The sequence below is a fragment of the Dipodomys spectabilis genome, unplaced genomic scaffold (assembly GCF_019054845.1).
Source record: "Dipodomys spectabilis isolate Male_0828 unplaced genomic scaffold, ASM1905484v1 ptg000083l, whole genome shotgun sequence".
Lineage (NCBI taxonomy): Eukaryota > Metazoa > Chordata > Mammalia > Rodentia > Heteromyidae > Dipodomys > Dipodomys spectabilis.
In genome coordinates this window covers 3,030,518-3,057,915 of record NW_024870760.1, presented here as the reverse complement: position 1 = coordinate 3,057,915, position 27,398 = coordinate 3,030,518, and the positions used below count along the sequence as shown (strand labels likewise).

The window sequence follows — 27,398 nt, the reverse complement described above, 5'->3', positions numbered from 1 at the left end:
TGAATTTCTAGAGAAATCAAAATTGCCCAAACAGAACCAAGAAGATATAAATCAACTAAATGAACCAATAACATACAATGAGATAGAGGAATTGTGAAGCAAATTTGTGAAACAAAATATAACATAGCCATTTTAGGCTTAGATTCCATCCGGTTAAGGCACTATAACTGAAACTCCAGAAACTATATCAGCAACTTCCCTTGAGCCCAAACTCCAGGAACAACCTTGCCCTTTACAGTAAATTCCACTAACTACAGCTAAGTTCCACAAGTTCCTGCAAGATAAAGACCACTTGGTCGCAGATCAGATCATCTGCTTTAGCCAATCATTTCAAGCCCCATGAACCAGCTAACCCTCAGTCCTTGGTCGGTTCCCACCACTGAAATTCCCATGGTGTGATATGATTTGCTAAGTGATGTGATGCTATGGTGTATAGAATGCCCCTGAAACCCTATAAAAACTCTGCTGAAGGAAGGGTCATGGCTCTCAACTCTGACTCGCTGCATCGGTGATGGTTGTGAGTCCAGGCTTGAGCTTGTAATAAATGACTCTCCTGTGCTTATATCAATATGGGCTCCTTGGTAGTCTTCGGGGATCCTTATCTAGGCATAAGATCTGGGGGCTCATCTGGGATCCCCCAGACCCAGGACCCCCAAACCGGAGAGTCGGACCCTGATCAGTGAATTGTGTCTGTCTGCTTTCACTTCTGTGTGGTTGTGGTTCATTTTGGGGGGCCCAGAATTTGAGAATTTGAAAATCTGTTCAGGCTGACATGAGACCTAGGCCGACATGCTGGAGGGTCGTCAGTCAGGGGTCCTGGAAGATGTTCCTGGCCCTTCTGAGAGGGTGTGGAAGCCCCCCATACCTCTGGAAATTCTGATTGAACCAGGCGGGTTGCTCCAGTGGACTGGCCTAGACCCAGCGTTCTGGTTCCGTTTCTGCCTCAGGTCGAGGGAATTTGTTGTTTGTCTTTTTGTGTGTCAGCTTTGCTTTTGTGTCTGTCTGTTGCTTTGTATTTCTGTGTGATGGACAGACTCAAACCACTCCCCTTTCACTTCTGACTGACCATTTTAAAGAGGTTAAAAGGAGAGGACAAGACTTAAGTGTGGAGGTCAGACACATTCTGTAGTGCCCAGTGGCTCTAACAGGATCTTAGCCTTAGGCCTTAGGTGGGGGGGGGGGGGGGGGGCGGTCTGAGTACGGGGAAGAATCTGCCAGTCTGAGGGAATGGCCACTAGGGACTTATTTCCCTTGCTCCAAGATGACTGGGAATTCTCTTCCCAGTCATCTTGGAAGGTCCCTGGGTGGACGTTTGCAGGAATCTGAAAGAAAAATCCTCTGGAGGTGAGTAGAGGGGGTTGATGGGATTTGAGTCCCACTTATAAATGGTGGTGAGATGTCGCCCCAGTCACTGAGACCTGAATAGTCCCCAACTCAGACTTCGGTTGTTTTGTCTTGTTCTGTTTTAGAATTGGTACCAGTTTTAAATGCGGATCCTTGGTTTTTGTGTTTATGCTATTTATTTGAACATCTCTGGGGGAATAAAAGTTCCAGCCTCTGGCTGGGCCCAGTCACAGACCTGCTATCTCCCCCTTCCTGTGGGGCATGGAAGGTTGCTGGACTAGTTTGGTCCTCTTCAAGCCTCAGGCTGCATTTTCTCCTTGTGGAGGCTGCCAGATTGGAGGGTATAGAAGATTGTGTGCCTGGTTTGGACTTTTCAGCTGGTCCTGACAATGTGACAATGTAACATTTTGTAAAGTGCTCTTGTCTAAAATTGGGTAAAACACAGAATCAGGCCAGTTTAGTTTCAGGTGTTACCCCCCCCCCCCCACACACACACACACACACTTAGCCTTCCTCCAAATGAAGGCATTCAAAAAGGCCAATTGGTAAAATACCTGGCGAAACAAGCAAGCCTTGAAAAAAAATATGGCCTAGAAAAAGTGCTTTGTTAAAGTTTTGTCTTAAATTTTTGTCATCTGCAAGAGTAAGTTGGCAAAAAGAAAAAAAGATTACTTGCCACTGAATTTTAGAAAATATACGTACAACTGATTTTCATTTTTGTGTGCTTTAAGATCTGTGTCAATGTGTTTTGTATGTGCTTGTGAACATGTTCAAGATAAAAATTGTCCACATGTTGTAACAATTGGGTGAGTTTAAGTTTAAAGTTCAAAAGGTTATGAGGTTTGGACATTACCAAAAATTTTTAAAGAATTTTCACATTGTTTTAAAAGGCTTTTTAAGGATTCTTTAACTTAAAAATTAGAAAATCTGGTAATTTAAAATCTGGTATTTTAGAATGCATAAGGCTGTCATCAAGTTATCTGGCTTAACAAAAGGCATTGGCCTGTTTGGGATTTCGTTCCCTCTGCTAAAATTTGGGGTAAGTAATAGAAATTTAAATGTAAAGGTTTGTTTAACACTGTCAAAGACTTTACCTGTTCAGTCTGTCTAAAATTGTGTATTTCATTCAAGAACCAAGAGAAAAGAAAAGGGAAAAACTTAGAAGCCAACAGAAGACCTGTCTTTAGAAGTCAGAGGTGAACAGGCAGAATGCATGCATGGTGGGACAGGCCCTGGGGGGAGTCCATGCTGGCACAAGAGGGCAAGCTGGCACAAAGGCAGTTGTTCATTTCACCCTAAAGAGTCAGATTGGGTGTATGCCCGTTCTATAGGAAGGGCCAACTGGCCCATCTTCATCCTGTCCCTTTTCCCTGCAGACAGACACTGGAGACATGATGGTAAAAAGTAGTGATGTGATTATCTGATTAGTTTTGCTAAACCTGCCCCTTTGATGTGTTAAAATTAAAATTAAAAAGCCTTTAAAAGAGGGTTAAAAAGTTTATTTGTGTAATGTGACTTGCTTTTAATGATGTTCTACAATTAGGATATGTTTTTAAAAGTCATAAAGGTGTTAAGTCTAGCTTCTTGGTACAGTGATGGTGATTGTAATTCTTGCATTAAGGGTTGTCATTTGAATTTAAAAGTTTTAATATGTATCTGTTTTAAAACAAGCAGCCAAGAGGCAATGAGTGACACCTAGCCTTGAGATTTCAAGGAATTTTTCAAAATGCAACTAAAAACTGAAGTATAAAATATTAAAAGAGAGATTAATAAGAGGCTTAAAATTAGGAATGTATTTCTGGATATAAAGTTTAAAAGTAAAATTGTTTTTAACATTTGCCTCAATGTACAAAAAGGAAAAATTAGAATTACCAAAATAATTGCTTAATTGCTATTTCAGTTTTCTCTTATAGGTTTTTGTGTAACAGTTCCAAGCAGGCCCACAAAAAGGAGTGAGGATTCTTGCAAGTTTATCAGATGTAACTTTGGCTCTTAATAAGTTCCAGGTAAGAGCATGCTTAAAAGCTACTTCTATGTTGACCACCTTGTTGCTTTTAATTGGAATAAAGTGGCCATTTGTAGAGACTCATTGATCTTCAAACAGGAAACTTCAGTTTGAAGCCAGCCCGGGCAGAGGAGGGTCCCTGTGAGATTGTCATCTCTAATTGGCCAGCAGAGTGCTGAAAAGTGGAGCTGCTTTGAGCTCAAAGTGGCAGAGTGCTAGCCTTAAGCTGGAGAGCTGAGGGACAGCACCCAAACCCTGAGTTCAAGTCCAGCAACCAATGAAGAAAAATGCCAAAGGTGCATTTATCCCAGCATGGAGACAGGTACTCTGGGGACCTTGGCAATGGTGGAGCATCCACAGGCAGTAAGCCACTGCTTGGATGGCAGAAATAATGTCAGATCCTAGAGTCATTTGTGCGTGGCCCTTCAAAGTTGGTCAGAGCCAGGAGGTCATGGGAAGATAGTTTGTAAGCATGCCTAATGTCCATGACTATCTACCTTGTAAGGGACAGGAACTTGTCAGTCCTCTGTGATAGTAGTAAAAAGCTAAGTTGTAAAATGTGGGGATAGTTTAAATCCCAACCCCTGTATGTGCCAAAAGCCCTAATTGGCAGTAACTTTTGAATGACACCATCTACATAAAATTCATCTGTTCAGAAAAAAAGTTTGTAAACCTGAAAGTGTGTCCCTACTGACATCTGTCTGAAGGCCTGCACAGGTAACTTAGTCATTATTAGGGTCACTAGAGATCAGGTTCCTAAGCTATCCAGAAAGCTGCTTTTGCAAACCAGAGTGCTAAACCAGCTACATCGCTGTAACTGGAGAAAAGATCTGTGCATTTGTCAAAAGTTAAAATATTGTTCTTAATGACATCTAACCCTGGTAACCTCTTTGTCAAATAGGCTAAGGTTATAGTTTCCTGGCTAGGTAGGCAACACCCCTGAGTCAGCTTGAAGAAGTTACAGAAGATGAATCTTTTTGCCCATCATCCCCTTTTAAGATCAAGGGACTAGAGTCACTTTTGAAAAAAATGTGACAAAATAGACAAAAGGAAAAGGCATGGGAAATAGTGGAAAAATCCTAGCCTTATTAAAAGAACTATCTAGTTTTAAAAAGTTGTCATCTTGGTAAATTGTCCTAGGCTACTGTCTAAATGGTCTTAAAAACTAGTGGGGTCACAGCCTGCCAAGCCTATGTAATGTATCCTTAACCAGTCTGTGTAGAAATTTGCAGCCAAGCACGAGGTGTGACAGTCCCTTGGAGCCACTGAGAGACGCTGTTGCTGTTGCTGCTGCTGCTGCTGCTGCTGCACACCCTAACGGGTAAAGTTCAACGACAGCCTGACAGTCACCTGGAGGAAATCGACATCGTCCATCACCGGGACCACCTCCACCGTGGAAAAAGTAGACTATAAACCCCTGCCTAATTCCATCACCTGAGATTGCTTCCTGGTGGAAAACTGTTTTGAGTCTGCTAAGACTAAGATCTTGTAGGACATTCTTTTGGTGATATCCAGTAACCCTCTCTACTCCCACAGTGGATACTGGGGATAAGGACATCACTGGCTCATCTTAGGCACTTCAAGGCATAGGGACTGGAAATCCACTCTATAGTCACAGCCTAGTTTGGCCCTGGTATGGTATAACCTGCTTCCTCCTGGGTGTGTGTTAAAGACCAGTAACCCTACCAGACTAGCCCCTGTGTGAGCCTAGAATTCCATACCCCTTTCATCTCCTTCTACTTTCTGTTTAGAGATTTTTTATCACTGGGGGTAGTTAGAGGAATGAGACCCAGCCCTGCTCTCAGCCTTAAAATCTAGCAAGCTTCTCCACCCCAGTGGTACCTTGAAGCTGTTCTGAGATAACTTGGTTCCACAAGCTAAAGGAAAAATGGGCAGTTTTAAATACAAGCCACAAAGAAACTCAGGGAAAGAAGAGGATAGTAAAGAAAGCCTTGGGAAAGGAATTGGGGGGGGGGGGGGGGAGTGGTCCCCTCTGGATACGAAAAGATTTGAAAAGCAAGAATTGTCTTAAAAAGTTTGTATTGAACTGAAAAAGGGAAGAAGACAAACGCCAGAAAGTTTAAGTATGTAGCAAATGGTATGAGTGTGTCTTAAAAATGGAGCTTATGAGTACAGCTGGTATAAGTTAGCTGTGATATACAGAGTCAGGACTGATGGGAAAACAAAACAAAACAAGACATGTGAGGGTCTTGCAAAACCTGTGCTAGGGGCTTTGCAAACATCCTACTATCAACTTGGACATTGGATGGCTTTACAACCCTTTGGCCCAATAGGTAATGCCTCTGGCCGGACCCCTGATATTGTTCATTCTGAATCTCACAATTGGTCCTTGCATAATTAACAGGCTAGTAATCTTTGTAAAAGAGCAGGTTAATGTGGTCTGGTACCTGTTTTCAGATCTCAGTATCGGACCATAGAAGAAGTTAACATAGAACTAGATATCAAGGGGCCATGATTGGCCCCCTTTGTCAGAGGGGAGAATGTGAAGCCCAAACAAAATATAATATAACCATTTTAGGTTTAGATTCCATCCTGTTAAGGCACTATAACTGAAACTCCAGGAATTGTATCAGCAACTCCCGTTGAGCCCAAACTCCAGGAGCAACCCCCTTTATGGTAAATTCCACTAACAACCCCCTTTATGGTAAATTCCACTAACTACAGTTAAGTTCCAAAAGTTGCTGCAAGATAAAGACCACTTGGTCACAGCTCAGATCATCTGCTGTAGCCAATCATTTCGAAGAGCATCAGCCCCATGAACCAGCCGACCCCCAGTCCCTTGTCGGTTCCCGTCACTGGTTAAACTAATCACCTTGTAGAATTATTTTATGAATTTCCCATGGTGTGATATGATTTGCTAAGTGATGCCCCTGAAACCCTATAAAAACCCTGCTGAAGGAAGGGTCATGGCTCTCAACTCTGACCCCCTGAGTCGGTGATGGTTGTGAGTCTGGCTCAAGCTTGTAATAAATGACTCTCGTGTGCTTACAATAGTATGGGCCCCTTGGTGGCCTTTAGGGATCCTTATCTGGGCATAAGGGAAACAATCAGTGGTCTTCCAATAAGGAAAAGGCCAGGCCCAGATGGATTCACCATGGAATTCTATAAAACTTTTAAAGAGGAACTAATACACGTACTCCTCAAGCTCTTCCATGAAATAGAAGCAGAGGGAGCTATCCCAAACTCATTCTATGAAGCCAATATCATACTCATCCCCAACCAGACAAGGTTCCAACAAAAGAAGAAAACTACTGACCAGTCTCTCCAATGAACACAGATGCAAAGCTACTCAATAAAAATATTAGCCAACAGAATCCAGAAACAAATTTTAAAAATTATACATTATGACCAAGTAGGCTTCATCCCATAGATGCAAGACTGGTTTAACATATGTAAATCAATAAATGTTATTCACCACATTAATAACACCAAGGTCAAGAACCACATGATTATCTCTATTGACACAAGGCTTTTGACAAAATACAACATCCATGCATGTTAAAAGCTCTGGAGAAAATAGGAATAGAAGGAACATTCTTTTTTTTTTTTTTTTTTTTTTTTACGTGAATCACTGTGATTTTATTTGTTATTTTCTCAATAGATAGTATTATAAAGTATTAGTGATACATAGTAATATGTATATGGTTGAATTTTACAACGATATTTTTGAATGTATATTTTGGAATATATATATATATATATATATACAAATATCTATATCTGTCTTAATAGATAGGTATATATACATAATTAATAGATACATATATAAACATATCTCCATTTTGATAGAGATATATGTATGAACATTTATGTAAGCATAGTATACCACAGAGTATTTTTGTTTTCTATCTTTACTATGTGTCCCTTCTCATGTTTCGTCTTTTTTTATTTATTTTTTATTGTTAAAATACTGTACAGAGGGGTTACAATTACATGGGCAAGATAGTGAGTACATTTCTTATCAAGCATTGTAGCCTCCTCCTTTGTTTACCTTTCCCATCCCTTCCCAGCCTCCCTCCACCCCCCCCCACCCAAACCTCCCCCCCCACCAAAGTTGTAAAGTTCGTTTTCGACATGACAACTTGTTAGAAGGAACATTCTTTAAAACAATAAAAGCCATATACAACAGACCAACAACCAATATCATACTAAATGGGGAAAAACTAAAATTATTTCCCCTAATATCAGTAACAAGGCAAGGATGGCCACTCTCTCCACTCCTTTTCACTATAATCTGGAATCCTTAGCCAGAACTATAAGGCAAGAAAAGGACATTAAAGGGAAAGAAGAAATTAAGCCGTCCCTATTTGCAAATGACATGATCCTATACCTAAACAACCCCAAAAACTCCATTCCAAAACTCCTAGAACTAATAAACCATTCTGGCAATGTAGCAGGATACAAAATTAACCCACAAAAATCAGTTGCCTTCCTGAGCACCAACAATGTACAAGCAGAAAGGAAAATTAGGGGAAAAAATCCATTTGCAATACCCTCAAAAAGAAGAAAATGTCTAGGAATTAACCTAACCAATGATGCAAAGGACCTATTTAGTGAAAGCCATAAAAATCTAAAGAAAGAAATCAAAGAGGACACCAGGAAATGGAAATACCTTCCATGTTCATGGATAGATAGAATCGATATTGTAAAAATGGCCATACTGCCAAAAATGATATACAAATTCAATGCAATTCCCATCAAAATCCCAATGACGGGACACTGAAATAGAGAAAGCAATCCAAAAATTCATATAGAACAACAGAAGACCTAGAATAGCCAAAACAATTCTAGGCAAAAGAAACAATGCAGGAGGTATCACAATACCAAATTTCAAGCTCTACTATAGAGCCATAATAACAAAAACAGCTTGGTATTGGCACAAAAATAGACCCGAAGACCAATGGAATAGATTAGAAGATCCATAAATAAAATTACATACTTACAGTCAGTTGATATTCAACAAAGGAGCCAAAAACATGCAGTGCTATTGGTGCTGGGAAAACTAGGCAGCCACATGCAGCAAACTAAACATGGATCCCAGCCTGTGACCATGCACTAACATCAACTTGAAATGGATTAAAGACCTCAACATCAAACCTGAATCTCTGAAACTACTGCAGGACAGAGTAGGAGCAACACCAGAACTTACAGGCACAGGCAGGAACTTCCTGAACAGAGTCCCAGGGGCACAGAGATTGGAGAGAGACTCAACAAATGGGACTACCTTAAAATAAAAAGTTTCTGCACAGCTAAAGACATGGCTACGAAACTAGAAAGACAGCCAACCAATTGAGAAAAGATACTTACCAGCAATATATCAGACAAGGGCCTAATATCCATTACATACAGGGAGCTCAAAAAACTCCCAAATCTATCAAACCAATCATTAAATGGACAAGGGAGCTAAAGACCAACGGCTCAGAAGAAGAAGTAAAAATGGCAAAGAAACATCATCCCTGGCTGTAAAGGAAATGCAAATAAAAATAAGCCTGAGATTCCACCTTACCCCAGTCAGAATTGCCTGTATTCTAAATTCAGACAATGACAAATGCTGGTGGGGATGAGGAGAAACAGGAACCCTATTGTATTGCTGGTGGGGATGTACATTAATACAACCACTCTGGAAAGCAGTCTGGAGGTTCCTCAGAAAACTAAACATAGACATACTCTATGACCCAGCCATACCACTCCTAGGCATCTACCCTGAACCAGGATATAACAAGGACACCCTCACTTCCATGTTCATTGCTACCCTGTTCACAATAGCCAAGATTTGGAAACAACCCAGATGTCCCACTAAGATGAACGGATCCAAACTTGTGGTACCTATATACAATGGAATTTTACAGAGCCATTAGGAAGGATAACATAATGGCATTTGCAAAGAAATGGATGGTTCCAGACCAAATCATGTCCAGCGAGATAAACCAAAATCAGAGAGAAAAACAGCACATGGTCTCCCTGATACTCGGATTCAAGATCCAATGAGATAAGACAAAGTAAACAGGACTCAAGATACCCATACACAGTGAAACCAAAAGAGTTCAGTCTTGGAAGAATAAAACCAAATGATAATACCCAAACACCTCTTCATATGTGCATAAAATAAGATACAGACTGAAAAGAACCCCAAAGACAAGGAAATAAAGGACCTCTTCTTAATTTGTCTTACTGTTTTTAGATAACCCTGTATTCTTTACCTCATATATGGTGTATACATGGAGGGAGGGAATGAGAGAGAAAGAGCTGATACTAATAGCTGATACTAAGCAAAAGGAAAGAAATGTACATATTACCCGATTTGGAAGAAATAGTTTTATTGTTAAAGTTTGTAGAGTTCATAAGCTTTGTAGATTACGATAATGACGATTATCATTAAAATGTTAAAATGTGTCTGTGACTTTAGCTAAATATGACTATGCCACAGTATTGTGAAATTTATGTAGTCACTTAATCTCAATAAAGATTTTTTTAAAAAATAGTTCTTACCAAGTATCTTGCCTGAGCTGGCTTTGAACCTTGATCCTCCAATCTCAGCCTCTTGAGTAGCTAGAAATACTGGCAGTGCTTGACTGTAGACCAGATTTTTAACTTAGGGAGAAAGATCAGTTTCTCAGCAATGAGAAGTTTTGAAATGTTTTAGGAGTTGCTTCTTGCCCACTTGCCACAGATATCTGTGGCATTCATTAGCCAGGGCTATAACAAAATTCTGGTTTGGTGCTATTAATTCACCATTGATAAAGCAAAGGCTCCATCTTTAAAGACAGTAGACCTGCCATACTATCAGAGCACACAGTGAAGGCCCTGCTTTAGTTGCTAAGATCCTACTTACAGAGCTTACTGAAAGGTTAACGATGTAGTCAACATTATCACACTTACCTAGTATGAATTAGGCCCTAGCTCTGAGTTAAAATCCCCACACCACAAAAAATATTATTGGAATCTAAAGACATCTATCTTGATCTCAATTAGCTGTGTCAACTGGACTGTGTCAATATGACCCTTTATTTTCTATGGTAGGTGTTCTCTTCACAATTCCAATGAGAGTTCTTGAAGTCAATCTGGACAATACACACCTTAAACTGCTCCTTATTTCAGCTCCCAGTGCAGCAACAGACACAGCTTTCCACTAGAAATGTTGCAGGCCACTTCTGGTTTGGAAACTGTTTTCTCCACCGTGTCTCTGGCATCATTACCACAGTAAACCCAAAAGATGGCTTATTCCAAACACCTGTAGCTCATGCCTGGAATCCTAGCTATTTGGGAAGCTGAGATCTGAGAACTGAGGTTTGAAACAAGCCCAGGCAGGAAAGTTTGTGAGACTCATCTCCAATTAACCACCAAAAAGCTGAAGTAGAGCTGTGACTCAATAGGTAGAATATCAGCCTTGAGTGAAAAAGCTGAGAGAGGCCATAAAGGAAATGCAAATCAAAGCAATTCTGAGATTCCATCTCACCCAAGTTAGATTGGCCAACATGGTGAATTCGAACAACAAATGTTGTGGGGATGTGGGGAAAATGAATCATATTGCATTGTTGGTGGGGATGTAAACTAGTACAACCTCTGGACAGCAGTTTGGATGTTCTTCAAAAAACTAAACATAGATCTTCCCTACGACCCAGTCACACCACTCCTGGGCATCTAGCCAGAACATTACAAGCCAGGATACCATAATGACACTTGCACACCTTTGTTCACTGTTGGCCTATTAACAATAGCCAAGTTATGGAAATGCCCAGACACCCTACAAGAGATGAGTAGATAAAAAATGTGTTACTATATACACAATGGAATCTTACACAGCCATAGAAAGAATAATTTTATGTCATTTGCAGGGAAATGAATGGATCCAGAATGAATCACATTAAGGTAAGCCAGGCTCAGAGACACAAATGGTACATATTTTCTCCCATATGCAGAGCTAGATCTAAAATACACTGGGACATTATAAAAATATAGAGGACTCTAGACATTTAAAATAGTGAGAAAAAAGGAGGATATCCTTAGGAGAAGAGCACAAAGGTGCATTGCCCTATGTGCATCTGATCATATAAAATAATATTTATCGAAATGAACTGCAGGAAATGGAAGCAAGAGGTTTGTTCTTTGTTGCTGTTTTTGTTTTCTGTCTTGTTTGTTTATCTGTCTTTGGGAGAGTAAGTGGAGACACAGAAATGGAGGGACACGGTGAACCAAATGCAGCACTATGTTGAAAATCAACTATACAATTTGTGGGTGGGGAAAAGAGGGAAAAACTGGGAGAGAGCCAGGGAAGGAGCGACTTTGTCCAAAAATAAATGTACTGTTTGTCTGACTTATGTAATTGTAACCCTTCTGTATATCACCTTTATAATAACAATAAAACATTAAAAGAAAATGATGAGACAGTTCCCTGGCCCTAAGTTTAATCTTCAATACTAGTACCAAAAAAAAAAGATGGCTTATGACTGACTAATGTTCTAAAGTAGTTATATATTTATATATTTTCTGTTAAGACAACACAATTAGAAAAAATATAGGATTTTTTTAGGGCTTAGGATTTAAATTATGGCCTTGCATGTGTTAGGAAAATGCTCTACCACTTTAGATAATGTCTCAACCCCACATCTAAGTATTTTATACTATTAGTTTACTGTATACGATTGTGGCCAACACTTTAGAATATTAGGCCTGGTACTAGTGGCTCAGGGTGTAATCTCAGTTATTCAGGAGGATGAAATCTGAGGATCTCAGTTAAATCCAGCTTGGGAAGAAAATTCCAGGAGACTTCTATCTCCAATTAACCAGCAAAAAGCTGAAATTGGAGGTGTGGTTCAAGTGGTTGGGCACCAGCTTTGAGAAAAAGAAGTAAGGAACAGCACCTAGACCCTGAGTTTAAGCTCTGGTACTCATACAAAAATAAAATTAAATAAAATAGATTATCAAGTAAAATAGTGATAAGGAATATTCTGAATGTTCTGTTATTGTAACTCATACACTGTTAACATCATGGGGTCAATGTCATAATTTATTCTATTTACATTATCAGCTAGAGAATTGTTAAAGTGGACATAGTTTTTCAAACATCTTTAACTTTGCACATAAACCAGAAACAACAGTACAAACTATGAGGTCCCTGTATAGAAACACAGCATTAGGATCCTTACAGATAAACTACACACAATAGTAAAACCATTTAATAATAGTAAAAAAAATTCCAGCTAACCTTGCAAACTCATTTTAAGACTGAAATTCAGGATGTGCTGTTAGATATTTGTAGGTCTCTCCTGCCATCTAATGGATAAATACATGCATCACAGTTCCCATAAGCTTGGTAGATTGTTTTTAATGTTTACCACAAAATTGTTCTGCCAGGAAATTACCCTCTGAATGGTAATTCTATGTCACACACTCACACACAAAAGCTTTAAAGTTACTGGGTTGATTGTAATGTTCAAGTCTTGTATACACTAGTGATTTTTTTTTTTTTTTTTGTCCATGTGTATATGTGTGCTGCTCCTGGAGATTGAAGTCAGGGCCTAGCTCCTTTACCTGAGCTTTTTTTGCTTAAGGCTAGTGCTCTACAACTTGAGCCACAGCTCCACTTCCAACTTTTTAGTGGTTAATTGGAGATGAGAGTTTCACAGACTTTTCTGTCCAGGCTGGCTTCAAACATGATTCTTAAAGCTCAGCCTTTTGAGTAGCTAGCAGTAGCATAAGCATGAGCCACCAGCCCCTGATTCCTGGTGGCATTTTGATGGTGTTCTTCCACTTTTTTCATGTGTGCATGTGTGTATACATGAAGATATTTCTGATGCTCCCCCCTACCTTTTTCAGTCTGGAGTTTGAACTCAGGGTCTTATTCTTTTTTTTGGGGGGGGGGTCCAGTTGTGGGGCCTGAACTCTGGGCCTGGGCGCTGTCCCTCAGCTCTTCAGCTCAAGGCTAGCGCTCTACCACTTGAGCCACAGCACCACTTCCGGTTTTTTTCTTTTTGCTTATGTGGTGCTGAAGAATCAAACCCAGGGCCTCATGCATGCAAGGCAAGCGCTCTACCACTGAGCCACCTTCCCAGCCCAGGGCCTTATTCTTGATAGCCAGACTCTACTACTTAAGCCAGGAACACACTCCTTTTTTTCCCCTTCAGTTTATCTTAAAAGGTCGTACGTTTTTGCATGGCTGGCACCAGCAACCTTCCTAATTATGCCTCCCACTTCGCTGAGGTTATAGAAGTGAGTCACCACATCCAGCTTATTTATTGAGATGAGGTCTTGCTAACTTCCTGCCCAAGCTGGGCTATACCACCTTTTCATCCTTTCTCAGCTTTATTTTTCCCATTCCTCTGCATTCAAAATTCTTAGACACTACTATTTTATCACATATACAGAGGGAGTAGATAGTAAGCTGGGATTCTAAGTCCCTTTTCTTTCCAGTTGGTCAGCAGTCCTGTATGCTAAATGGCTTTGTAGAGCGCGCCAGCCTTTGAGTAAAAGCGTCAGACTCCCAAGTTCTAGTTTTGGAAAAAACGGAAGAACCCTAAATAGTTTTCTGGCTTCCACAACCTGGAGGCCTCATTCTGAGAATCCTTTTTCTTTGAAGCATTTCCTAATGGCCGAATAGAGGTCATCGTCCCAACACATTCATCACTAGTTGACTGCTTGGGATGCTTTGCTTTTCCTTCCTTTAGAGCATGTTGTGGTGGTTCATGTCGGTAGTCCTAGCACTTGGGAGGCTGAGGCAGGAGGATTATGAGTCATGGGTCTGAGTTTAGCCTGGTCCACACAGCCTGGGACGAATGGATAGGGAGACGCTGCCTCAAGCAAACAACAACAATCCTGCTGCGTCCTGCCATCTGCACAGCCTGCCACCACTTCCATCGGTGAAAGCGAAAAGGTGAATGAAAGACGACACGTTTGGTCCTTTGGCCTCAAGTTCCAGGCCCCGCCCTCACCTACTCGTCCTCCTCATGAGGCCCCACCCCTTCCTGGCCCTGCCCACCCCAGCCTCCATTAAGACCCTCCTTCGGGCCCGCCTTCCGCTCCGTCCAGCACGTTCTTCTTGCCCCGCCCCTTCAGTCCGGCCGAGGGCGTGGCCGGCCTCCGAGAGGGGAGCGTCGACGTCATCACGCTGGGGCTACGCCCCTTGAGAGGAGACGCACGCGTGGGGACCGTGGGCTCGCCGGTGAGCCGGGGCTCCCTGCGCCGCTGGCGCGTCGTTGCGCCTGTAACCGATCCAGCTTCCCGGGACTGCCGGTCACCACCCACCCGTAGCCGCAGCCACGCCTGCCCGCGGGGCGCGAGCGGAGTAGGCCGCGCCGGCGGCCATGGCGCACCGCTGCCTGCTGCTGTGGGGCCGAGGCGGCTGCTGGCCCCGCGGCCTCCCGCCGCTCCTCGTGCCGGGTCCCGGCCTGGGCCCCAGCGGGCGGCCCTGCCTCCGGACGGTGAGTTCCCGGCGCCGAACCCCCTTGCCCGGCCTGGGACCCGCTTCCGGCTTGGGGAGCGGGCGTCAAGGTCACCGGCCCCTAGCGCGCTCGCCGCGCGGCCCGAATCGCCGGCCGGCCCTTGCGGGACGAGCCTGGGCCGAGGTCGCGCTCGTGCAGGCGGGCCGGAGGTGTGAAGGGAGGCGGTCCTCGCGCCCCCGCGGCCGCCGCAACCTGAAAGGTCACACCACAGCTCGGTCCCTGCCTCCCGGTGTGTGTAAGAGTCGGTGGCGCCGACTTGATGCAGTGGGAAGTTCGAACAGGGCCATTGCTGATGCTCGCAAACAGTCTTGTAATAGCTAGCAGTAAATGCTATCATGTCCAGAATGTCACCTCTTGTGGGGAGGTTTTCACCGATGGTAGTAACTGCTTTATGTAGGCCCACACGAGGGTCTGATAACCCCCTCCCTTCCACCTCGTTAGGATGGCGTTTTTGCAGAGCCATGGCAGTAATCTCTATGTCTCCAGTAATCATGCACTGTTTAGTTTGTATCAGCTATTTCCGGCCCAGTTTAATACTGTCAGCTAGAGGCCAGTCCTCCAATGGTTTTACCCGGAGGTGAGCAGCATGCTTGGTGGTTGAGGCCCTGAGATCAGTCACAGGACCCTGGCTTGATCCATAACTGGGCAGATGACCAGAAGGAAGTTAGCTCAGCCTTTCCACTTAAGTGGGTCACAGTAATAGTACAGTGGTCTCAATATCCCCAGGGGATTAGTTCCATGACCCCTTTTGGACACCAAAATCAGGGAGAATGCTGGGAGTATTCACATATAATCTGCAATCCATTGTGTTGTGTTTTGTTCTTTGGAGGGGAGAAGGGGCAGCCCTAGAATTTCAACTCAGGACTGCATACCTGTGATGCTCTTACTTTTTGAGCCACATGCTAGCCCTTTTTGCTGGTGGGACCTGGCTTCTACTTAAACCGATCTTTTTACACAAGTGGCCTTAAACTCCATCTCCACCTCTGCTTCTTGAGTACCCAGGATTATATGTGTGAACCACTAGACCTGGTGTTTTTATTTTTTGAGGCAGGGTCTCCCTATGTAGACCAGGTAGGCCTCTTAACTGGTGATCTCCTGTCTTAGCTCCCTAAAGAGTAGCTCCCTAAGTTCTGGGACTATAGGTTTGTACCACCATGCTGTATATTTGAAATAATATCTACGAAATAGTTGTTATACCATAGAATTTAGGGAATAATGGCAAGAAAAAGTTGTTCATTAGAAACAGATTTTTCCTGAGTATTGTCAGTGTTTGATGTAGTCTGAGACTTTGGAACCCATGGGTAAAGAAAGTTGAAGGCATGTGCACTTAAGATTTTTACTTTGAAGCTCTCTTGCCAGTTTTACATGCACTCTTTAGGTTCATGCTATGACTGGTAAGGATCAGACAGAAGCACTGTCCTCAGTTGAGGTCCCTGGGAAATAGGTTGGCTGTATTGATATACAAGTTCTTTGGTGGGATGCCTAAAAACTAAGATTGATGATGCAGTGACTGAGAAGTTCCCATATTGTCAAGTATACGTGCTAATCCTCTAGATGAGGTGCTGTAAGCTTTAGTGTTGTGAATTGAAATCTCAGTATTCTTTGAGCATAAACTTCCAGGACTTGGACTAGATAGGAAGAAAAAGGTTTCATTAGTGACTTTTTGTAGACAGCAACCTCCATAAAAAAATGCTGTCACAGGATTATTATTGTTACTAACAATATTCCAGGGCAACTCAGATTGAAAACAGAGCCCAAAGAAGGGTGTTTTAAGGAAACAAAATGTTTTGTATGTTGTATGTGTAGTTATGTACCAAACTGTGGTATTTTAAAGAAGCATTTATATTACCTCTATGCCACTCCTTGTCTGTATACAGTTGGCACCATATCTGTGGGTTTTCTTAGGGCAAATATTTGAAAAAAATCACATCTATGCCAAACGCATTAGTTTTTCCCTAGATTGTACATATAGTAGTATAATTAACTATACCTAACATTTACATTGTATTAGGTATAATCAATAGTAGAGATGACATATCGTGGAGGAGATATGCACGTTCTGTGTACATAGCTATATCATTTTATATCATGTACTTGAGTGTCTACACATTTGATACCCAGGACTCCTAGGTCCAATCCCTGTAGAAATTGAGGGATTAATGTGTTGTAGTTGTTGTTAGTTATTGTAACAGATGTGTTCCAGGACTTCTTTGTCCTTCTGGATTTCTTAGAGGTGGGGACGTGTGTGTGTGTGGGGGGGGGGGCATTGTGCTCTCTTGTCTTTCTTGCTCATAAGCACTACTCTACCACTTGAGCCAAGTCTCCATTCCTTTGGGGAGGGAGCATTGGGCTTAGGGATTTTCTGATTCCCCTTGTTGACTTACCTAGCTTGAGTGACTTTTTTTTTCTTTTTGTCAATCGTGGGGCTTGAACTTTGGGCCTGGGCGCTGTCCCTCAGCTCTTTAGCTCAAGGCTAACACTTCTGGTTTTCTCGTGGTTTATTGGAGATAAGAGTCTCATGAACTTTCCTGCCGGGGCTGGCTTTAAACCGCAATCCTTAGATCTCAGCCCCCTGAGTAGCTAGGATTACAGGTGTGAGTCACCAACACCTAGCTATGCCTGGCTTTTTTGTTGATTTTTCTTTTTCTTTGTCTTCCTAACTTTTTGTCTGGGCTGGTCTTGAACTTGAATCTCCACTTAGTAAGAAGCTGGGATTACAAGCCTGACTGACCACCATGCCTAGCTACAGAGAACCTTTTTTGGCATTATTAAGGGTTTGAACTCAGGCCCTTGGCTTGCTAGGTAAGTACCTAAGATACACCCAAGCCCCTCAACCTTTTAATACTTTCTTTTTGTGTTGCTGCAATCAAACCCCAGGCTTCAGGCATGCCACTAAACTACATCCCTGCCTTCAAAAAATACCTCTGTGGCAACATATGTTCTATAAAGCAGAGAGATGTTTCTTCATGGGACTTGTATGTTTCTCATCAGATGACAGATCTATCAAATAGCTGTAGCACTTGTTGCTAGAATATATATCAATGATATTTGGCCTTAACTTTATCATTAAATTGATAAAGTTAGTATGTTTGCAAGCAGTACTGGTCTGTAATTTCAGACAAACACCTTGAAGTATTATAGACTGTAAAAATGAGTCAGCATGGAATAGCAGCTTTTCCTGTCAAGTTAGTCTTTTGAATTCTGAAAATTAGTACAGATTGCCAAAGTGAATGTGCTGTTGGGTAATTATAATGTGGATATAATTCTAAATTCTGCTCGAGTAAAGTATTCTTATCTTCTGGGTGATAGAGTGTCTCCTGATTCTGTGGCTAATATATGTGGCGTAGTGCCATCTGACCTTGGTCCTTTCTCAAAGTAGTCATCTTGTGCTAGTTTCTAATCATTTGTAGGACAGAGAAACATCTTGTTCACTTTGTGATATTAGGAAATAAAACGCTTTTTGCATCTTTTTCTCTATGTGGTCCTCATGCTTATATCTTTGTCCTGTTGCAGCTTTATCGGTATGCTACCTCTCAAGCAACAAGCAGCAGAAACTCTGTTCTGACAGATGTAATTGCTGCTTATAAAAGATTCTGTTCTCGACCTCCCAAAGGTAAGTGCTTAGGTATGACCATAATGTCTTGTGTTCTTGTTAAAGAGATATATCCCCTGCAGGTGTTTGCTAAGTAGGTGCATGTTTTAGTTTCTGGAGATGACTCTTAAACTTGTGTCTTCCCTGTTCCCACTCCCTGACATCCGACTACTCTTGGATTATAGTCATGAAAATACATGGAATGTTTTCATACATGATGAAATTGGTTTAGAGGAATCTTTTGTCTTTAGCACTTTCAAACTGTGAGTGTATTATTTAGATTTTGATTACTTTTCTACAAGCAATTTTCTCAAACTTTCAGCTACCTGGCTTTATAGTGGCTTGTCAGTATTATAGAAAACAGCATATATACAAAACATGGTGAATTTTAATTTGAGGATATTTTTTTCTCCTTAACAGGATTTGAAAAATACTTCCCTAATGGGAAAAATGGAAAAACTGCTACAGAACCCAAAGAAACTGCGGGAGACAAAAAAGGTACCTGCTAAAAACATAGTATTAGAGTTTATTGTTTTTCCTAATAAATGATGATGATCACTAACAGTCAGCACTGACATTAGTAGTTATCCATACATAAAGTTTCATAGGTTCAGTTTATTTTCATTTTCTGTACATATTTTTCTGTCCTTGTGCAAATTGAAGATATTTAGACCTTAGAGACATTGAAGACCTTAGAGAGATTGACTAAGACTAGTAGATAGATCTGACATATACTTTAAGCTATTGAGAAGCTCTTATGTGACATGTTGTGATACTGTGTAGTGCTGTGAAAAGCACATGAACCTTAACTGGGCCTTGTCTTAGGAATTCAGACAGCATTGCTTAGGCCTGGGAGGTGGAGGTGTGTGTGTGTGAGCTTTCAGCTTCCTAACCCCATCTCATAAGTGCCATACTATTTAGCACAGTGCCTGACATCTGTTGCATTCAGTTGGTTTCCTTTCTGTTTAGGGAAACATAAAGAAAAATATAAATTAGCCATTGGGTATTTTTGTTCTTAGTGATAATTAATTCTGGAGATTGAACCAAGGATCTCCTAAATGCTAAGTAGATGCTCTGCCACTGAGCTACATCCTTAGCCTAGCACTGTGTTGTTTTTGTTGGTTGTAGGGCCTAGGTGCTATCTCTTGAGTTCTTCCCCTCAAGTTAGTGCTCTTCACTTTGAGCCACAGCTCCACTTCCAGTTTTGTGGTGGTATTTAATTGGAGATAAAGAGTCTCATGAACTTTCCTGTCTGGTTGGCTTCGAGCCACAATTCTCAGATCTCTGCCTCCTGAGTAGCTAGGATTATAGGTGTTAGCCACCAGCACCCAGTTTTTCTTTTTTTCTTTTCTTTTCTTTTTTTTTTTTAAAGTTTTAACAAGGATTTGTTTTAGTGTGACAGGATTAAAGTAGGAGAAATAGAGAAAGAGAAGTATTTCCTGCTCTCCATATAGGAAATGGGAGTCAAAGTCTTAATACCCCCCCATTTTTTTCTTTTCTTTTTTTACACAGATACTGAGGCTTAAACTCGGGGTCTGTCTCTTTTCCACTCAAAGCTGGCACTCTATTTCTGGCTTTTTCGTGGTTAATTGGAGATAATCCGGGCTGGTTTTGAACCATGATCCTCAGTTCTTAGCCTCCTGAGTATTTAGGATCATGGCATGAGCCAGTGGTACCTGGCTCAAGCCTTTGCTTTAAAATGAACTTACCATCTAGTTAGAGGAACAAATGTATACTCAGAATGCAAAGAATGAGCTCAGGGCTGGCCGTTTTCATGGTGCTATAGCCAGCCAGTGGGCATATTGTACTTTGCACCAAGGCCTTTGTGGACCCATGAGCCTGGAAGCCTTGCTGTCAGCTAGAAACCACTGCAATGCTGCTGTGTGTCCTCTTTGTTTCCTGATAGAGACAAAGCCAGCTGCTACCCCACGCTCTTCTGGAGGGGCAGGAGGTGGTGGAGGAAAACGCCGAGGCAAGAAAGATGATTCTCACTGGTGGTCCAGGTTCCAGAAGGTTTGATTTTAAACTATGTTGATTTTGAGCTTGCAAATGTGACCCAGGGAAGGTTGTAAGAGACTTGTGTCTCATATAGCATAGATGATATTATGCAATTTTGTTTTATAGAAACTCTCCCTTTTTGTCTAGGGTGACTTCCCATGGGATGACAAGGATTTCAGATTGTATTTTCTCTGGACTGCTCTGTTTTGGGGTGGAGTCATGCTCTACATCATGTTCAAGAACTCTGGAAGAGAAATCACTTGGAAGGATTTTGTCAATAACTATCTTTCTAAAGGAGTAGTAAGTATTGTATGGGGTTGATGGCTGCCATGATTCACAAGGTGATATTCAGTAGATTAGACCAAGAGTGATAAACAGTCACTGAGCTAGCTGAATTTGTTGATCATAAAGTTACTATTTTCTACTATAATCAAGAACCTGTTTGTTTTGAACCAGCAGCCACAGATTTTACTACAGGGCTCTTTCATGTCACTTCAGAATAGAGCCTGGTTTGGGAAGCAGTGTGTCTCATCAGGACCTAGTGATCCTTTATTTCTTTTGTCTTTCTCACATTGGCTTCTCTTGCCTCTTCCTGTATCTTCTGCCTTTGGTAGCCTCTTGGCTCTACTTGTCCTCACTGCTTTTTTACTCCTGTGGGCTTGCTGGCCAACCAGAGCTGTGCCCACTAAGAGCAACCAGTCTTCTAGTATGGTCCACCTAGGCTATGTTCTGTCTGTTGGGAAGCTTGTGTTGTTACCACCTGGGTCTTTGCCAAGAGTATTTAAGATGTTGCTGACTATAAGGTACGTTATATGTATTACTAAGAAAAAGTTAATAAGCTTCCAGTGACAGTATGACATGCCATCAATTATAAAATGGATCCTAATTCTAAGACTTTAAAGTGGGAAACATGGACATCTTGGAAATTGCTGCATATAATGTTAGTAAGAACATGCATTAGGCCTGCTAAAGAACATTAGGGAAATTATTTAGCCTCTTGATAATATGGTTTTTGCTAATGAGTTGGATAAGATAAAAATATTAGTGTTTACTAAGGTAGTATGAAGAATGTAACATATGTCTACAAGTTGTTCAGGAGGTGAGTATAGAAGTGAAAATAGCCATCTGCACAGATGTGTTGCAGACCCAAGATACATCATTGTCAAGTAATTTCTGCTGTGGATGAAACTGTTAAGATCAGATAACTAAGTAAAAAATGAGAGCTCAAGGCTAGATTGGCTATATAGGAAACCCCTGTCTTAAATAAGCAAGTAAAAAAAAAAAACTTACCTTTTGAACCACTTCAGTGTCTGAGTTCAAGAGAAAAAAAAAAAGGGAGGAATCAAGTAAATATATAATAAAAGGTAAATAATACTATTTTGTGTATTGGTTGGTCAGAAGTCACAAGAAGAATGGAATAATGATTATAAATGGTGATTTGCTCTTGATTTTAAACTTACTAGCATTTCACTTTTGTGACAAGTGGCTGTCCTTCCAAATAATTAATGTTTATTATAAGTACATTGAGGAAGTATATGTGTGTGTGACCTTTTTTTTTTTTTTTTTGGTCAGTCATGGGCCTGGAACTTGGGCTTGAGCTGTCCCTGAGGTTTTTTTTTTTGCTCAAGACTAGTACTTTACCTCTTTGAGCCACAGCTCCACTTCTGGTTTTTAGATGGTTAATTGGATATCAGAGTCTTACAGACTTTTCTTGCCTGGGCTGGCTTTGAACTGTGATCCTCGTATCTCAGCCTCCTGAGTAGATAGGATTACAGATGTGAGCCACTAGCACTCAACTGCTTGTCACTCTTTTAAGGTGACTTGGAACAGATTTTTTTTCCTTTGTTTTACCATCTGTTGAAATAATTTTACCTTTTTATGGGTAACATGCATAATTCATTAATAACATTCTCATTTTAAATTATTTTCACTAGTATTTTCTTAAGTGAAGTTAGCATGCAGTTAATCTTTTCATCCTTATCTTTTCTTTCTCCCCAGTTTTTCATTTGGTAAAATACAAACAACAATTATTTTTAAATGTATACAATTACTTTTAAATGTATACAGTTATACTAAATCCATCCATAAGTACAATCATCCCTGTTATGCATCTCTAAAATGTTTATCTTAAACAAGTGAAACTACCCAGTAAACAGTGGTACTCATTCTCTCCTTCTTAAGGCCCCTACCAGGCAACTATGTTCTACTTTTTCCTCTGTGATTCTGACTAGAGATACCTCATATTAATAGAGTCGTAGATATTTGTCTTTCCTGGTTGGTTGTCAGAATGTCTTCCATTTTAAAGGTGCATAATCTGTTGTGTGTGCATATGTATATATACACATGTACACCTGTACACATAAATACATTCCATGTTTTGTTTACCTGTTTATCTATCATTGATGGACACTGTGCAGTTCTTCCATATTTTAACTATTGTGAATAATGCTGCTTTGAACATTGTATATACATAGGCCTTTTTGAGATTCTGTTTTCAATTCTTTTGAATAAATACAAAGTTGCATCATAAAATTCTAGGCAGGTATTCTACCAGTCATGCCCTCAGGACTCTTTTTTTTTTTTTAAATCTAGTCTTTTCAATAAGGTCTTAGATTTTTTTTTCTCCCTAGAGATGGACCCAACCTGTAGTCTTTTACTTGTGCTTCTTGAGTAGTGGGGATAAGTGTGCATCATTATACCTGGCTTGATTGAAATGAAATACTAGCTTTTTTTTATTAGACTGGCTTTGAACCTTGATCCTCCTAATCTTTACATCTTGAGTAGTTGGGTGTATGCACCACCACACCCAGCCAATGGTACTTTGTTATATTCCTTTTTATTTCTTTATTCAGTGTTAATATACACACACTTTCAGTTCTGGTTTTAGTGATTTGAATCTTATTTCTTTTTTTCTTAGTTCATCTAGCAATAAGTGTCAGTTTTGATGATCTTTTCCAATGAGCCAACTTTTGGTTTCATTGGTTTTTTGGGGTTTTTTTTGGGTCTGGTTGTGGGGCCTGAACTTTGGGCCTGGGCACTGTCCCTCCTCAGCTCTTCAGCTCAAGGCTAGCACTCTACCACTTGAGCCACAGCGCCACTTCCAGCTTTTTTTCCTTTTGCTTATGTGGTGCTAAGGAATCGAACCCAGGGCCTCATGCATGCAAGGCAAGCGCTCTACCACTGAGCCACCTTCCCAGCCCCTCATTGGTTTTTTTCTTTTGTATTGCTTTTCATTATTGGAGTTTGAACTCTGAGCCTTGTGCTTAAAAGCAATTTACCATGTGAGTTAGACCTCTCTACCCCTCTATTTTTCCTCACTCTTTCATCTTTTCTCTATTTTAATCTTTATGTTGTATTTTCCTTCCTTTTGCTTATTATAGGTTTAGTTTGTTCTTTCTCTGGAACTAGTTCTGCTATTGCTGTGTCCTGTAAGTTTGGATATACTGTGGATTTGTTTTCATTGATCTCTAAGTATTTTCCATTCTCTTTTGTGATTTCTTCCTTGACCTATTGATTGTCTAAGTGTGTTAGTTCTTCAGATTTGTGCATTTTTAGTTTTCATCCTGTTTTGAATTTCTAATTTCATTCTATTGTGATTAGACTGTCTTGGAAAATCTTACATTTGCTTGGAAATCAAGAATGTGTATGCTGTTGTTGGGTGGAGTATTTTGTATATAGATTAGACATAGTTGTTTTATTATGCTTATATCCTCTATTTCCTGTTGGTCTTAAATCTATTTTCTCCATTACTGAGAAGGAAGTACTGAAGTACTTCCATGGGCATAATAGGGAGGTTTCCTTTTGTACATGGGCTCTCAATCCCCCTCCCCGGTACTATCTATGGTAATAATCTCAATCCACCATAGGTAGGTCTTCCCATATACACTCTAGGTGTTGGGCTTTGTGGTCTCTTTGTTATGGAGAAATCCACTCTGACCCACTGCCTGTTGAGCTCCTTCTCATTGGCATGTTCTTTGGCCTCTTTGGTGTCATGTATGCTTTCAAAATACAGGAAGGCTAATCCTCTGGAATGCCTGGAGTGTTGGTTGTACACCATGGACATGTCGGCAATGGTGGAACACTTCCCTTAGATCCCTCTCGGTGGTATACAAGCTCAAGCCTATCATACCAAGTCAACAGTGGGGTCAGGATCCTCCCGATTCCCGCCATGGTGCTTCTGATAGGAAGGTGAGGGACAGTGGCTCGGACTGCACTCCAAGGTATCACCTGTAGTTCTTCCTGCCTTTTACAAGTGAACAACACAGTGAAATTAGTAGGGAATAACTACTTTTGGTGGAGGGGAAGGGTTCTTTTCTTCTGAATTTGTGTACTATGCTTCTTGCTTTGTTCAAAGTTTAGTGTTTTCAGGGAAGTATGGTTTGCGTGTTTTTTGGTGCTGTGGCTCAACTAGTAGAGCACCAGCTTTGAGTGAAAAAAGCTAAAGGAGAGCATGAGACGTGGAGTTCAAGCCCCAGAACTGGTGCAGACAAACTTAGTTTTTGGTTTTTTAATCTTACTTTTTTTTTTTTTTTTTGCCAGTCCTAGGGCTTGAACTCTGGAATTGGGATTGTCCCTGAGCTTCTTTTACTCAAGGCTAGCACTCTACCACTTGAGCCATTGCACAACTTCCAGCTTTTTTTGTTTATGTCGTACTGAGGAATCAGGGCTTCATGCATGCTAGGCAAGTACTCTACCACTAAGCCACGTTATCAGCCCCCCGCATATATGTGTTTAAAATAGTCTCTAGCTTTTTTTTTTTCTCTGTACTGCTAGTATTGGCACTAAAAATCTTTTTGATTAAAAAAATACACTTTCCTACTTGAAGTCAGTGTTTCTGATACATGTATACTCCTGCTCTTTTGGTTACAATTTAATGGGACTATGGGACATCATTTTCCATCCTCTCACTTCAGTCTTTTTGTTTCTTTAGATCTCCAGTAAGTCTTTAACATTATGTGGATTGTATTTTTTATATTCATTCTCCTAAGGGACTTCTGTCATTTTACTATTGTTTTGTGTGTGTGCCAGTACTGGAGCTTGAGTTTGGGCCCTGGATGCTATCCCTGAACTTTTTGCTCAAAGCTAGCACTTGTGGGGGTTTTTTGTTTTTGTTTTTGTTTTTTTCTTTTTCTTTTGGTGATGAATTGGAGGTAAGAATATCACAGATTTTTCTTGCCCTGGCTGGTTTAGAACCACAATCCTCAGATCTCAGCTTCCTGAGTAGCTAGAATAATAGATGTGAACCACCTGGCTGATTTCATGTTTGTTTTAAAGTTTTTGTACCTCATTTCATACATTAGTCCTTTGTGTTTAGTTGATTGGTTTGAACTGAAACATTTAAATGTTTTTCTCATAGTCTATAGTTACTTCCTTTGTGGTTACCATGGAGGTTATTTTCCTGTATCCTACCCTTTTTGGTTATTGGAATGTCACCAAATTATATCTTCATATTTTGTGTGCCCAAAACACTGTCTAGCAGTTCTTTTAAGTGTACTTACACAAGTCTCATAAATTATGTACAAAACAAAGTATGGGAGTACAAATGAAAGAATAGTAATACTAGCTTTTATAATGTTTCTGTATTTGCCATTGTGGTCTCTTTAGTTCTTCATTTGACTTTTGGTTACCATTTGTGATTTTCCTATATTTTGCTTTGCAGGAATTCCTGAAGCTCTGTGTGTGTGTCTGTGTGCCTGTGTGCCTGTCTGTGTCTGTGTATGTGTGCATGTATCTGTGTCGGTGTATGCTGATACTCTCTCTTGGCTTTTCCACTCAAGGCCAGTGCTTTACCAATTGAACCATACCTCCACTTCTGGCTTTTTGGTGATTAATTAGTAATAAGAGTCTCAAGGATTTGTCTGCCTCAGATCTTAGTCTCCTGAGTAGCTAGGATTACAGGTATGAGCCACTGATACCTGCCTCCTTAAACATTTCTTGTAGGACAAGACAATTGGTGATCAAACCATTCAGCTTTTCATTATCTGGAAAATATCTTCAATTATCCCCTACTTTGTTTTTTATTTTATTTTATCTTGTTTTGTTTTTACCTGTAAGTAGTTTTATAAAGGATCTGCCATTCAACAAAGTAGTAATGAATGCAATGAATCTTAATCAATGTCACTCTTTGATCATTTTCCCCCATTCTTCCCAACCCATCTCCCCTACTTTTGAAGAAGTATTTTCCTAGGTATATCACTCTTGGCTGACAAATTTGTTTTTTGTTCTTTATATTACTATTTTGATTATTGTACTACTACTTGTACCTTCTAAGTTCCTGAAAAGAAATTATAAGTTGGGTGCCAGTTGCTCAGCTTGCAATGCTAGCTACTGAGAAAGTTGAGCTCTGAAGATCATGGTTCAAAGCCAGACGAGGCAGACAAGTCCATGAGACTCTAATCTCTAGTTAACCACCAAAAAGCCAGAAGTGGAGCTATGGCTCAAGTGGTAGAGTACTAGACTTGAGCAAAAGAGCTCAGGGACAATACCCAGGCCCTGAGTTCAATTAGGACTGGCACTAAAATTAAAAGAAAAAGAAAGTATCTCAGTCTTATTCAGGATCTCTTGTATGTGATGAAATGCTTCTCTTGCTATGTTTATTATTATTGTTTTTGGAAAGTTTTTTAATGAGAGTTTTCTTTTTGAGTTCATTGAGATTGGGTGTTACTATTCTTGTTTTTCACTAAATTTGAGAAGTTTTCAACCATTTTAAAAAATTTAATTATTTTTTATTATGAAGATACTGTACAGAGGGGTTACAGTTACATGAGCAAGGTAATGAATACATTTTTTATCAAGCATTGTTGCCTCCTCCTTTGTTTTTCCCCTACCATCCCTTCCCTCCCATCTCCACAACTACACTTCCCCCCTTATCCCCTCCTCCCCCCTCTCCCCCGCCTAAATTGTTAAGTTCATTTTTCAACATAGCGTCTTGTACATTTTGTACATCTCATTGTTGCAATGGGTCCACCTGTATCCCTATTTAAACAATTTGTTTTTTCCC

General features: G+C 40.6%; 1 protein-coding gene and 1 long non-coding RNA gene across 3 annotated transcripts in view; one reads left to right on the top strand and one right to left on the bottom strand.

Annotated features, from left to right (window-relative positions):
• Positions 1-5,400: 5,400 nt before the first annotated feature.
• Positions 5,401-26,867, bottom strand: LOC122110957. The gene is made up of 3 exons (XR_006147952.1): positions 26,857-26,867; positions 8,595-8,611; positions 5,401-5,459 (listed from the first exon to the last, which is right to left on the bottom strand). It is a non-coding gene; the product is annotated as an uncharacterized LOC122110957 (long non-coding RNA).
• Positions 14,504-27,398, top strand: part of Afg3l2 (AFG3 like matrix AAA peptidase subunit 2) — a 51,420-nt gene continuing 38,525 nt past the window's right edge. Inside the window, exons 1-5 of one of the 2 annotated variants that reach the window (XM_042683670.1) lie at positions 14,504-14,787; positions 18,322-18,421; positions 18,821-18,898; positions 20,307-20,413; positions 20,546-20,698. In XM_042683670.1, coding sequence (XP_042539604.1) covers positions 14,671-14,787; positions 18,322-18,421; positions 18,821-18,898; positions 20,307-20,413; positions 20,546-20,698 — 555 coding nt within the window. In that variant the 5' untranslated portion in view covers positions 14,504-14,670. Of the gene's footprint in view, positions 14,788-18,321; positions 18,422-18,820; positions 18,899-20,304; positions 20,414-20,545; positions 20,699-27,398 lie in introns of those variants that run through there. The other variant, XM_042683671.1, reaches the window with a different exon arrangement.